At 57.7% G+C, this 12,728-nt stretch overlaps 1 protein-coding gene across 1 annotated transcript; it reads left to right on the top strand.

Moving 5' to 3' along the window:
* Window positions 1–3,852: 3,852 nt before the first annotated feature.
* Window positions 3,853–8,732, top strand: BHLHE40 (basic helix-loop-helix family member e40). The gene is made up of 5 exons (XM_064453421.1): window positions 3,853–4,177; window positions 4,299–4,368; window positions 4,506–4,613; window positions 5,153–5,276; window positions 6,329–8,732. Exons 1-5 carry the CDS (start codon window positions 4,098–4,100, stop codon window positions 7,186–7,188), a joined length of 1,242 nt encoding a protein of 413 aa, XP_064309491.1. The 5' UTR covers window positions 3,853–4,097; the 3' UTR covers window positions 7,189–8,732.
* The last annotated feature ends 3,996 nt before the right edge of the window (window positions 8,733–12,728 follow it).

The raw sequence follows: 12,728 nt of genomic DNA, 5'->3' as shown, positions 1-12,728 counted from the left end.
ACGCACACACGCAGCTGAAACCACCAGGCTTCACACTAAATTCAAGCTTTTGCAACTACCTGCGGGCTGCCAGAAGGGCGAGACAGAGCCCTGGTGGGCGACAAGCCCCAGAGCTTCCCTGCAAGCTCACACCGTGCCCCCAAAAGGGGATCCTTCCTTCGGCTGAGGGGTGTGCTCTCCTACGGGTGCCTTAGTACGGTTGGGAAATCACACGTGCAGGTCTCCCGGGAGCTGCTGATCCCGAGCGCTCCTGCCTCGATACATCCTACCCTGACCAAGATGCTTCAGTACCGCAGACCTCAGGCTGCGGTGAGGCGGTGGGTGTTCGATGGAGGCACCATCCTGCATAGCAGACAGCACCCCGCTGCCCAACGAGGACTTCCATGTCCATCCCAGAGGCTGGTGCCGCAGCTGGAGATGTGCCTCTCTCGGAAGAAGAGCCGCCACGTTGCCTGAGCAAAGACTGGGCGAGGAGGGCACCCCGCTCCCCCCCCCCTTAGGGGCAGTTTGGCTCCCACGGAAACTTTTACTTCGGCAAAAAAGTAGTGGGTATTAATTATTGAGGCCCTGAGGTCGTCCGTCAGATGCTGAGGGATAAGTGCGTCCGTGCAGCCCCTCCTGCACGGCATAACCTCGGCGTCCAGCCTCGGCTGCTGGGCCAAGACATGGCTGGTCTTTCACCTCCGGTGCCAGTAACCTGAAACGAGAGTGCTGCAAATGAGAGAGAGGGAGAGTCAGCGATTTGATTACAGGCCACAGGCACATGCCTGGCCTTCATGGATATATTAAGTAAGAGACATTTTAAAACAAAACCACCCTCAGTAACCTTATCGTAAGCTTGAATCCACAACCCATCTGTTAACTCCCAGCGCTGCCCACATAGGCTCCACTCAGGCGTCGGTGCCAGGGATTTTCGGAATGTTTCCCCCCAAAATCGCTGTGGTCTGAAGGGGACGGTGGCGGGGAAGTGCCAGGTCCAGGAACCCGACCCCCCCAGCCCGCCTTCAGCACACCTTCCCAGCCACCCCCAAGCCCTCGCCTTTTACTGCGTCTGTAAATAACTGCAAATCCCCCTTGGACACGAGCTGCCGCTGTCCTGTGACTCTCAGCCCTTCCGAAACAAGCGTTCAGGAGACCTGCTGCTCGACGAATGGCTTTAGAGAATTAAGCCCTTTTAAACATTTTGCTACTGCCATAATGGTGCCTTGTAAAGGAGCCCTCCACGTAGAAATAATTCAGCAAAACAAAATCGAGAAGGCAAATTGATGATTGCATCAGGCCTAGCTTATGAAAACTGATCCCCAGGAAAATGTAATTCAACTCTCCAGCAATCTAACTTGATGCCCAAGAATGTAATAACTTCATTTGGATCCTCTTTTTAGGGGGACTCCTAAATCCTTGGCAACGTCCCTTAAGGTCATGAGTAAATCCCGATATGGAGAATTGCTTGGCAAGCACGAGAGCAGTAAAAGGGCTAAATAATTGGGGATTACCTCTGACCCTGGTTTGTAGCTCACCACCCACGGCAGGAATGCACCGAACATCTGAAAGAGCATGCAGGAGTCGGACAATTCGCGGGCATGAAACTGTCCGTGTACAGCTTGGGGGTCTGGACTTAAAATGCAGAGCAGGTTGGCTCCAAACCTCGTTTTTCATTAGCAGTCAGGTGCAGCAAGCTCTAATTATTTCTGTTGCCTTGGACAGAGGGTCAGTGACCGGAGAGATTAAAAACGGTACCTATTTCCCCCCCGCCCCCGCACCTTTGTTTGGAAAATAGCAGCTTGGGTCTTCAGGGCAGGGAGAGAATGAACCGTCTGACCCAGTACCCGCTGTTGAGGCTGGTTACTTTCCCCTGAGCTGCAGGAAGGAACAAACACATCAGCTCCATCTTTTCTGACGGTTATTGCTGGATTTGTTCGGTGTCCACGTGGAAAACCACCTCTGCTTTGAGAAGCGCACAGCCCAGAGCTGCGATCCTGCCCCCATCCGTACTCAGCCCCCCACATTCGGTCCCTAAGTCCCCTCCTCCGCGGCACGGCAGGTCCTCACGGCGGATCGCGGCCGAAAACGCCGGCTTCGCAAGCGCAACGCAAAACACCGGGAAGCCCAGAGCGAGCGGGACAACGTACGGCTCTGCTTTGGTGGAGCTCCGTATCATTGATACGGCGCTGCGTGGTTTATTGCTGGAGGTGCAGCTGGGATCTTGTAAAGAGGTTTTGGGGTTTCCCAGACCTTCCGTTTACAGCTAGCGGATTTCTGCGAGGCTCTGACTTCCCTGAGGATTCCTCCTGGTAGCGACAGGCACCTTCAGGTGGAGGCGGGCCTTAAAAGGCCCGTCTCCATCGCCCGTACACAATCTCTTTGTGCGCTCACATAATACCTCCTGACCTCGGATTCCTCCCGACGTGGAGCGGGCCGGGGCTCTCGGAGGCGATAGCAGAGGCTCTGCGCCAGGGTTCTGCTATTACCTTATCTTGGTAAATGCGCCTTTTATCTGATGAGCTTGCCTCTACTTGTTCAGCGTTCAGCAGGGAAAATGACCATAGCCCTACAAGAGAAGAGGTTTGCTTTGGCAGGTACACACCATTATCGTCGTGCTCAGCGTTTTGCAACAGCTGGCATCCAAGAATTGCCGATGCTTTGCAAAAGCGCGAACCGTCCTCGACTTCTCCGCGATACTGCCATTTATCTGCGGCCACTGCGTGGCGAGTCCCGGTTCTTTTTGTGGCGTTTCCAAAGTTCTCAGGCTGCAGGTTTCACTGGGGTCTGTGTTTGTGCCTGTTCTGGTGTTGGGGTGGGTGTTCCCCCCCCCCCCGGCCTGCACAAGGCGGTGGGTAAGGCACCGCAGCTGTGCCAGTACGAGCCCTTCGGTGCCCACAGCGGTCCTAGGGCTGGAGCTGCGACACACACAGGACCGGGGGTCTTGGGGGTGTGCGACACCCCTGCACCCCTGCAGGAACACTGGCCCCCCCAGGAGGGTGGTCTCTCGGGGGCGTGGACTCCCCCCAGGGCACCGGCCTCCACCCAAGAGGGGTCTCTCGAGGGGGTGTGGACCCCCCCCACGCCCCCTGGGGACACCAGTCCCCACGCAGGAGGAGGCTCTCGGTGGGGTGAGGACCCCCACTTACTGCCTCCCCGGGGACACCGCCCCCCCACATCCGGGGGGGGCTCTCGGGGGTGTGCAGATCCCCCCCAATGCCTCCCCGGGGACACCGCCCCCCCACATCCGGGGGGGGCTCTCGGGGGTGTGCGGATGCCCCCCCAGTGCCTCCCCGGGACACTGGCCCCCACCCAGGAGTGGGGTCTCGGGGGGGTGTGGACCCCCTGCACCGCATCCCAGTCGGGGACACCGTCCCCCCCCAACCCAGGAGTGGGCTCTCGGGGGATACAGACCCCTACCCGCGCCCCCCTGGGGACAGCGACCCCCACCCAGGAGGGGCTCTCGGGGGGGTGCGGGCCCCCCACTCCGCAACCCTTCGGGAACACCAAGACCCCCCCCACAGAAGGCGGTGTATCTCGGGGGTGTGGGCCTCCCTCCGCGACACCGGCCCCGACCCAGGAGGGGCTCTCGCGGGGGTGCAGACCCCCCACTCCGCACCCCTTCGGGAACACCGAGCCCCCCCCCCAGGAGGGGGTTCTCGGGGAGGGTGCGGACCGCGCCCCCCCCCCCGGCCACCGGCCCCCCCGGCGGGGACACCCGCGCTGGGCGGGGCGGGGAGGGCAGCGCCGCCCCGCCCCGCCCCGCCCCGCCCCGGCCGGGGGGTGCCGGGGGGTGCCCGGGGCCGCCCCGCCTCCCCTCCCGCCCCCCCCCCGGGCACGTTGCGGCGCTGCCGACACGTGAGGCTCATGTGACGGGGGGGGCGGGGGGGGCCGGCGCTCCCGCCCCGGCGGCCGCCAGACGTGCCGGCAGTCACAGGGTAGCGCACGTCGCTCCCGTCCACCCACTCGCCCGCATTTAACCCGGCCCGTCGCCGCCCGCCGCTCCTCAGCCCGCCCGGCGCGGCCGCGGCATGAGCAGCCCGCCCTGAGCGCCCTGCCCTGCCCTGCCCTTCCCTTCCCGCGCTCCGCCGCCCCGCAGCCCTCAGCGCCCCGCCGCCATGGAGCGGATCCCCAGCGCCCAGCCCCCGCCCGGCTGCCTGGGCAAGCTGCCCGCCCTGGAGAGCGGAGACCTGCCGGGGTAAGCGGCGGACGGACGCACGGACGGACGGACGGACGGCGGCGGGCTCGGGGGGAGGAGCGGCCCCGCCGCGGCCCCGGGGGACGGGGATAATCTCGCTGCTTTCGTTTCGCCCGTGCAGGCTGGACTTCGCGCACATGTACCAAGTTTACAAGCCCAGGAGGGGGTTAAAGCGGAGCGAGGACAACAAGGTAAATGTGTGTGTGTGGGGGGGGGGTTTGAAGGTGGTGGTGGTGGGAGCCGTTCCCCGGCGGGACAGACGGACGGACAGCCAGCCAGCCAGGCGCAGCCCGTGCGGGGCGCTGACCCGCCGCCGCTGGCTTTGCAGGAGACCTACAAGCTGCCGCACAGGCTGATCGAGAAGAAGAGGCGCGACAGGATCAACGAGTGCATCGCCCAGCTGAAGGACCTGCTGCCCGAGCACCTCAAGCTGACGGTGGGTGCGAGCGGCGGGGGGCGGCCGGGATTTGGGGGGTGGTGGTGGTGTCTCTGTTATCCCCCAAGCCCGCCCGGTGGCCCCTGCCCCGCGGTGCCCCCACGCACCGGGCGGGCTCTAAACGCATCCCAAACTTTTCCCGGGAGCGGAGCCCTCGAGTGGCCTCATGCGCCGGCCGGTGCCTGCGGGAGCCCCCCGCCGCCGGCCGAGGGGAGCCCCCGGCCGGACCCCCTGCGCTCGGGTCACGGTGCGAGCAGCCGCACCACCACTGGTAAATACAACGCTTCCCTTCGAGCCGGTGCGGCCGGTCCGAAAACACCCGTAGGAAACCTGCCAGCCTTTCCCGGAGCCTGCTTTTTAACTTATTCTCGTGGAATATCGTCATTCATAGTCCCGTCCCGCTCAGGACCAAGGCACTGCTTTTCAGGCTTTTTTCTCCCAACTGGGTCGGTTTTCCTCCGCCGCTCGGAGAACCCCGTGAGGCTCCTGCGTGCGGGGCCGACCCCGCGGCAGACGCCAACCGGTCCCTTTGCTTTCAGACCCTAGGTCACTTGGAGAAGGCTGTGGTTCTCGAGCTCACCTTGAAGCATGTGAAAGCACTAACCAACCTCATTGAGCAGCAGCAGCAGAAAATAATCGCTTTGCAGAATGGTTTGCAAGCGGGTGAGTATTCAAATCGTATCGTGCGGGAACCTGCGTGCGCTTCGTGGACTTTCTCTCGGAGGCTTTGAAATGCAGTTGTGACACTTCGTTCCTGAGAAGGGAGGGGGCAGGAGTTCTTGCCTCTAATTGCCGTCGTTTTCTCTCGCTTTGCTTACGAGCTTTTGCAAAAAAAAGATCCTGTTTCTCAGCGTGGTCGATGTAGAGTGCCCTGTGGAGTTGTTTGGAAATTAAATCGGATTTTAAGTGGTTTTATTTAAAGCCCAGGTTCGCTGTGAGGTTCTCTGCAAAGCCATTCGAATCTTTCTGTTCATGTTCACGAGCTTTGGACCAAACCCAGTTTTGTTTGGTTGGGTGTTGTGGTGGTCTTTTTTTTTTTTCCCTGAAAAGACCTATAAATCTGCTTTTTTATAGACACCTTTTTTAGGTCTCTCTAAAAACAAGCTCGCCTGTGTTCTGCAGGCGAAGAGGGCACCGGTGTATCAGCTTATCATGCTTTAGATGCACTTCCTCCTTCTGTTTTCACATGTGGCACTCACGTGAATCTGATAAAGTAAAATTTAGGTTTTTTTCTGAAGCGCTTTCCACCGCTCTGACAGCCACAGGGAGTGCAATAGAGCTTTCAGCTGAAGCAAAATCGCCCGAGGTTGGCGGAGCGGCTGGCAGGTAGACGTGCTCCAGGAGCGCTCCGCCTGGGGGCGAAGGGCGAGGTGCAATCTGCCTTCCCCGCGGTGTTTCCCACAGAAGGCACCAGCTCGACTCGCTCCTTTGCTCGGAGCTTCGGCACCTGTTGGAGGTGGCTTATACAGTAAATACAGAACTGAAAAAAAAATAAAGTTACTGTGCAAAAGCGGGCAGAGGGATGCTCGAATAAAAACGTGCGCTTGTACGGGAATTGGGGGAACGTATGCAAAATGCAGGTTGACCATCAAGTTCACCGCTCTGGCTGTGCTGTAACCGCAGTTTAATATCGCCTCCGGTCCGCCTCGAAGACGGCAGTGGAACTATTTAGCACGTTGTTAATTTTTAATTTCTTTCTGTTAATGTTTCCTCAGGTGACCTGTCATCAAGAAACCTCGATTCCAGCCAGGAAATGTTTCGATCCGGTTTCCAGATGTGTGCCAAGGAAATGCTGCAATACCTGGCAAAGCACGAGAACGGCAAGGACCTGAAGTCGTCCCAGCTGGTCAGCCATCTGCACCGAATGGCCTCCGAGGTGCTCCAGGGCGGAGCCGGCCGCAAGTCCGGAGACATCCCTCCTAAAATGGTGGACTTGAAAGAGAAGCCCGTCTCCTTGACCAAAGCGGCAGAGGGACACGGGAAAAACTGCGTGCCTGTGATCCAGAGGACATTCGCTCACTCCAGCGGGGAGCAGAGCGGCAGCGACACAGACACGGACAGTGGGTACGGGGGAGAGCTGGAGAAAAGTGACTCCAAATCCGAACAGCAGTATTTCAAAAAGGATACCGAACTCAAGTACACTGTCCAGGAGAGAATAAGCTCTATTAAGCAAGAGTCTGAGGACCCACCGGCCAAGAGGAGCAGGTTGGAGTCGCCGGAGGACGAGGGCCCTTTTGGCAGCGACATGATGGGCTCTTCCAGCAGCTTCCTGGGCCCCCACGCTCACCAGCCTCCCTTGTGCCTGCCTTTCTATCTGATCCCGCCGTCCGCAACAGCCTATCTGCCCATGCTGGAGAAGTGCTGGTACCCGGCGTCCGTACCTGTCCTGTACCCCAGCCTCCCAGCCTCTGCCGCAGCACTCACGGGGTTCATGAACCCCGATAAAATCTCCCCGCCTCTGCTGATGCCCCAGAGACTCCCTTCTCCCGTACCGGCCCATTCCCCTATCGACTCTTCGGCTCTGCTTCAAGCTTTGAAGCAGATTCCTCCTTTGAACTTGGAAACCAAAGACTAAGCGCAGTGTGACCTTTTTTTTTCCCTTTTCTTTTCTTTTTCTTTTTTTTTTTTTTAGTTTGAGACTGTTTCACTTTTATATATTGGCTGGACTGAGGTGTGGGGATAAGGTTCACTGCGCATAGGGAGCTGAATCCCCCTTTTCTCTGACTTGTCAGGTAGCTTGGAGAAGGATGAAGGATGCGGGATGCGCCCAGGTTAACGATTCAGAACTACTTCCAAAAGAAAAAAAACAAACAAACAAAAAAGAAGGGTTTTGTGCTTCACCCCTTCCCTTCCTCCCTCTCCGCATCTACAGAACAACAGTTGACTCGGTCAGCTGCGACTATATTGCAAAGCTGTGAAAAAATATTCCATTAGGCAGACTTGGGTTTAGGGTCTGTGAGTATAAAAATATGGTACTTTTTCATAAGGGCTTTTAAGGCCACAGCCCCACTGTTGGTAGTTGGAGCCGAACGGATTCGGTGCCCCATCAGTCGCCAGTGTCTGAGCGACCGGTGCCGCCGCCCCGAGCGTGGCGCGGCGGTGGTGGCGATGCCACCCAAAGCGGAGGAGGAGCAGAGCAGCGGTCACTTGCTTGGTCATGCACAGTCAGGTAGACTTAAGACGGGTTTCTCTCCACACCTTTGCTGATATATATATATATATATATATTTTTAAAGAAATAAAGGTAGATGCTGCTTGGAAGCTTTACATGGCATACATCTAATAAATAAATTAACACGCGCCCCTTCCTGTAACTTGAGCTGCTAGTTTGGGCCGGGTAGGAGAGAGAATATCCCAAGGATCACTTTGCTTGTTGCACCTGACTCCAGGCCTCTCCCTCGCTGCTGCTGTACGGTTTCGCCAGGTCCAGCCTAGTGGAAATCAGTGGTTTTACCAGTCCCATCAGCGGAGGCCCGCCCGGTGAGCGGCCGCATCCCGACCGGGGCGAGGCGAGAGCTTCGTGCGAGAGGGAGCGATTCAGCCGGAGTCGACGGCACGATGCCTGCTGAATATGCCCCTGTCAGTGCCTTTGAAAAATTAAAAGGCTGGGATTTTCAAAGGAGTCTAATCCCGGCGGGGTTTGAGCATCTAAATTCCTTAGTCTCCTTGGCAAACCCTGGCCCACATTACTGTATTAAAGAACGAGGGTTAGGGTGTTGAGACTCGTCCCATTAAACTGCGAGGGTCTTTCTCCGCGGAAGAACATCATGTCAGATTTGGCTTTTTTTTTTTAAATTTAAGAAAAAAATAAACCCAAAACTTCACCGCAAGATGCGGTGCTGGGTTTGGTTGGTTTTTCCCACCACCACCCCCCCCCTTTTCTTACTGTTTTTTTGAGAACTCGTGTCCAGGAACCCTGTTGTATGGATTTTCATTTCACCCTCCCATTGCACCAGCTGTTGAGATGCACTATGCTTGATTGCAGATTGTGTTCTAACGTTTATTTTGTTGTTGGTTTTCGGTTTGTTTGTTTTTTTTTGGTATACAGTTGTTGCCTTTATTTGTAAAATCCTGTTATAAATATATATATTATATAAATATATTAAAAGGTAAAACGTTTCAGATGTCTATTATTTGTATAACTACTTGAGCATAAAGAAGTGAGGAATATGAATGTATTCTTGTTTCTGAGTTGTCTTTTTGTTTTTTTGAAGAGAAGACTTTTTTGTTTTTCTCTAGGGAGAGGTACAGTGTTTATATTTTGGAGCCTTCTTCAAGGTGGGATATTGTACATATTTTTATCTTGAGTAAATGTTAAGTAGTTGTTTAAAAATACTTAATAAAATAATTCTTTTCCTGTGGAAGATAAGGGCTCGCCTCCTGTGCTTTTAAATATTTGAGCAGGGTCAGCGCGTGGGGTCCGGTCCGGCGGTCGGGGAGGAGCGGGGCTCTCCTCGCTCCCGGGGCGGCTCCGCTCCCGCCCGCGGGCAGCCCGGGGTCCCGTTACCCCTGGCCCCAGGGATATCTATTTATTTTAACTCCCTTGGCACCTTCGGGCATTTTTCTCCTGCCCAGTCCCAGCGAGGTGCCAGGAGCGCCTGGCTGGCTTCTCGGCTTTCTCGTTACTTCACTTTGTGCTCCCTGGGCCTGGCTTTTTGGCTCAGCCGCCCCAAGCTCAGCAGGGAGGAGGAGGAGGAGGCAGCCATGGAGGATGCATCTTCTCTGCAGGCTTTGCCCATTAGCTGGAGGCAAAAATGGGCTTTTTACAGCCAGGGGCTTGGCTTTTCCAGCGTCCCTCAGCCCTGCCTCGCCAAGCCGCTGCCTCCCCTCAAGGTCCGCGGGGCACGAGGGCTGTGCGAGGCGCAGGCCGGCTCCTTGCGGCGTGGCTGTCCCGGCTGGCGGGGGGCCAGGGGCGCCTTCCTCCGCCCGGGGAAAGCCCCGCTCGTCCCCGCGGTGGGTCCGTTCGGCCGGGAGGGACGGCCACCCTGCTGCCGCCGAGCACCCGGGGCAGGGCCGAATCCCGCCGCTGCCGGGAGCGAACGTGTGTGCCACCGCTGCGCGCCCCGGCACGCGGCCGCGCTTCTCCCACGCGCTCCTGGGACCGCGGCGTTGGGTTTGGGTCTTCCAGCCGGCGCCGCGGGCGGTGGGGAGCAGCCCCGGTGCCCCTTCGCTCGTGCTGCTGGCAGAGCGGGCTCGGGGGAGTCCCTCCCTGCCTCCCCAGCCGTGGCGCGCGGTTTCTGGCCTCCGTGCAAAACGGAGGGGACCCCAAACCTCTCCCCAAAGGCAAGCGATGGGCGACGCGCGGCTCTGGCCCGCGAGGGGTGGGCGGGAGGACTCGCTTTCCCGGCGGCGCTGCCCACGCGTGGACGGGGCGCGGGCGTTTCTGCGGGATATTTCAGATTTTCACAACGCGGGTGAATCACAGAACGTGGTGAGAGGTTAAATGCCCGACTGGGCCAGCGCCGCTCAGTCCTGGGCTGCAGCACCTCTGGGACCCCGCCGCGGGGGACGGAGGTGCCCGGGGGATGCTGTCAGACTACGCCTAGTGTTAGCTTAAAGTAGCGTTAGCTTAAGTAATGCTAAGCAAAAATCCGGGGCTGCTTGTATGAATTGATCTGGGGCCTCCACACCTCCTGATGTTTATGTTGTGTTTGTTTTAATTAGGGCTAGATATTGATCTCACTGAAGACGGCTCTAAGTAACCCCATTTTGGGGACGGCATTTGGTGCTCAGCGCGGCAGCGTTTCCAGCCTCGTTAACGGCTGGATTCCTGGCTCGTTTCCACGGCTCTCGCTCCCCTTCGGTCTCCATCTTCTGACCCACCTTGTCGTACGGTGGGAGGACTCGCAGAAGCTCCAGATCCTCAGTCACAGAGAGAAAAAACCCAAATTGTTTAAAGAAAAAAGTGGAAGGGAGAGGGTTTACGCAGGAAGCGAAGGCTAATTGCGGCTGGGGATTTTCTCTGCCACTCTGGCTTGGCGCCAGCGGGACAGGTGAGTTCTCTGGGGCTGAGCAGGGTCCCGTGGCCCGTGGTCACCCCCAAGGGTGACCCCCCACGCCCTGAGCAGGGGCATCGGTAGCCCTGCCTGGGGGGTGCCCTGCCTGCGGACCCCCGCACCGGGGCAGCCCCTGGCCCTGCCTCTCTGCCTGCTGCCCGAATGCCCCCACCCCCATCCCACCATGCCATCTCCCGCCCGGCAGCGCCGGCACGCTCCGTCCCGGTGCGGAGAGGAGGAGAAGGGGCGGCCGGGGGAGGAAGGCGATGGAGGGAGCCGACCCCCGGCATGGCGCCCGGTGGTGGCAGCCCTTGCCGCGCCGTGCCGGCGGGGTGTGCTGAGTTCCCCGGACTTGTTTTCATGGTCTCACCCAGCTCTGACCTGCCTCAAATGTTGACACAATGTCACGTTTCCGACTGCAGTCTTTCATGTGCAGCCGGAGGCTAAATACGGCTGCTGGTTCCTGGAAAAAGACGTGCCTGGCACCCTTTCAGCAGAAACCCGATCTCCATGCAGGCTTGGCACAACAGCTGAATAACATGGCAATAACTCTTTCAGCAGCATTTCAACCCATAAATAGGGCTTCCCGAGTGACTCCTTGAAGTAAGGCAAGGAGGATACAATGATTTTTTAGAAAAAGCAAAAAAAAAAATAAAGCCAGCGTGCATGAAAAGTAAGTACAAGGAGGCAGCCCGGTTCGGAGCAGATCAAAGGAGATCGTGGAGATGCTGAGCGTGGTTTGGTTCATACGAGCGCAGGATTGCCTCAAAAGGAAAGAAATGCTCTTGAATTTTATAATGTCTGAGTCCCGTTTTATACCAGCCCTGTGGAGGTGGGATAAGAGCCTTCCTGAAAGCGAGGGCCTTTCCTAACCCCCGGTGAGGACACAGAGACACATCATTTTAGCTTTTCACCACCTGTTTGGAAAGCTCCTATAACCGAGTGCTCTGGGACCGGATGGTTTTTGCAGGCATGTACCCCGGGAGCTGCTTATTTGCATTATGCATGGACCAGGGCCTAAAATAATCTGCAGTGACGCACATTTTTTGCTGTGATTTTTTTTTCTTTTTTTTTTTTTCCTCTCTTTTCCAGGACTCCATTTTTCTGAACGTGCCGTGACTTTTGAGGACCACGCATGGTTAACCAGCCCCAGGGCTCCCGAGTCCCTGAATCAGCACGTCCGCCTGCAGACACCGAGCAAGGGGGAGCGCTACCCCCCCGGCCATGACACGGCCACGGCGGGGAGAAGTGCCCTTCTGCTCTGCCCTGGCTTTCATCTGCAAAGCGTGTAGCTGCAAGTGCCGCGTGTTTACAAATGCAGGCATTGCAAGATCCCTTGAACTGTGTCCTAGTACAAAAGAGGCTTTGAAACAAGAAACACGTTGTCATGGCATGTTCCAGGCCAGCAGCACCAGACTGAACCAGATAATTGCTGTTTCTGCTTTAGCTGCTTCATCGTGGAAAAAGCAGCAGGTATTGAGCAAGCCTTTTTTCCCCTTAGACATGTGGTGTGATGCTCAGGATGGAAGGAGAGGGTCGGGAATGCCCGGGCAGGCGGGGGCAGAGGCGGGATGAGCCCAGCCGGTGCTGCGTACCGCTCCCGAGCTCCGCAGGGCTGGAGGTGAAATTCTCTGCGGGGTTCAGGTCGCGTAACCGTAGCCAGCGGAGCTGGTGACGCTGCCCCTCGCTATGCGACACGGGGTCTTTGGGTTTTGTAACCCTGACTCGCGGCGTGCTGCCGGAGCCAGGCGATGCGGTTCTCGCCGCGCCCCCCGCCGTGCTCCAGCCCCTTCCCACTGCCCTTCTCCGGGCGCGCCATGGCACTCGAGAAATACCCAAACACCTCTCGGCGGCAGCCGGCCAGGTGAAATCTGCTAATTGGCCCCTCCACGGAATATATCCATTGCCTGGGCTCGACGGCCGGGCAAGCAGTACCTTTGCACCGTTAGAAATGGCCGGCTCTGGTGCCCAGGCTCCCAGGGCACCGCGCTCCCGTGCTGGGGTTTCAAGAAATAGAGGGTAATACTTCTACGTGGCATTTTGAAATAATTTATTTCTTATACATTTCTCTTTCTCCCGGGTGTGTTTTTGCTGCAGGCACGTCACTCCGCAGAGTCAG

Source organism: Phalacrocorax carbo, chromosome 6, assembly GCF_963921805.1.
Source record: "Phalacrocorax carbo chromosome 6, bPhaCar2.1, whole genome shotgun sequence".
NCBI classification, from domain to species: Eukaryota; Metazoa; Chordata; class Aves; order Suliformes; family Phalacrocoracidae; genus Phalacrocorax; species Phalacrocorax carbo.
The sequence above is the reverse complement of the archived record's forward strand: the minus strand, read 5'-3'. Positions and strand labels throughout refer to the sequence as shown.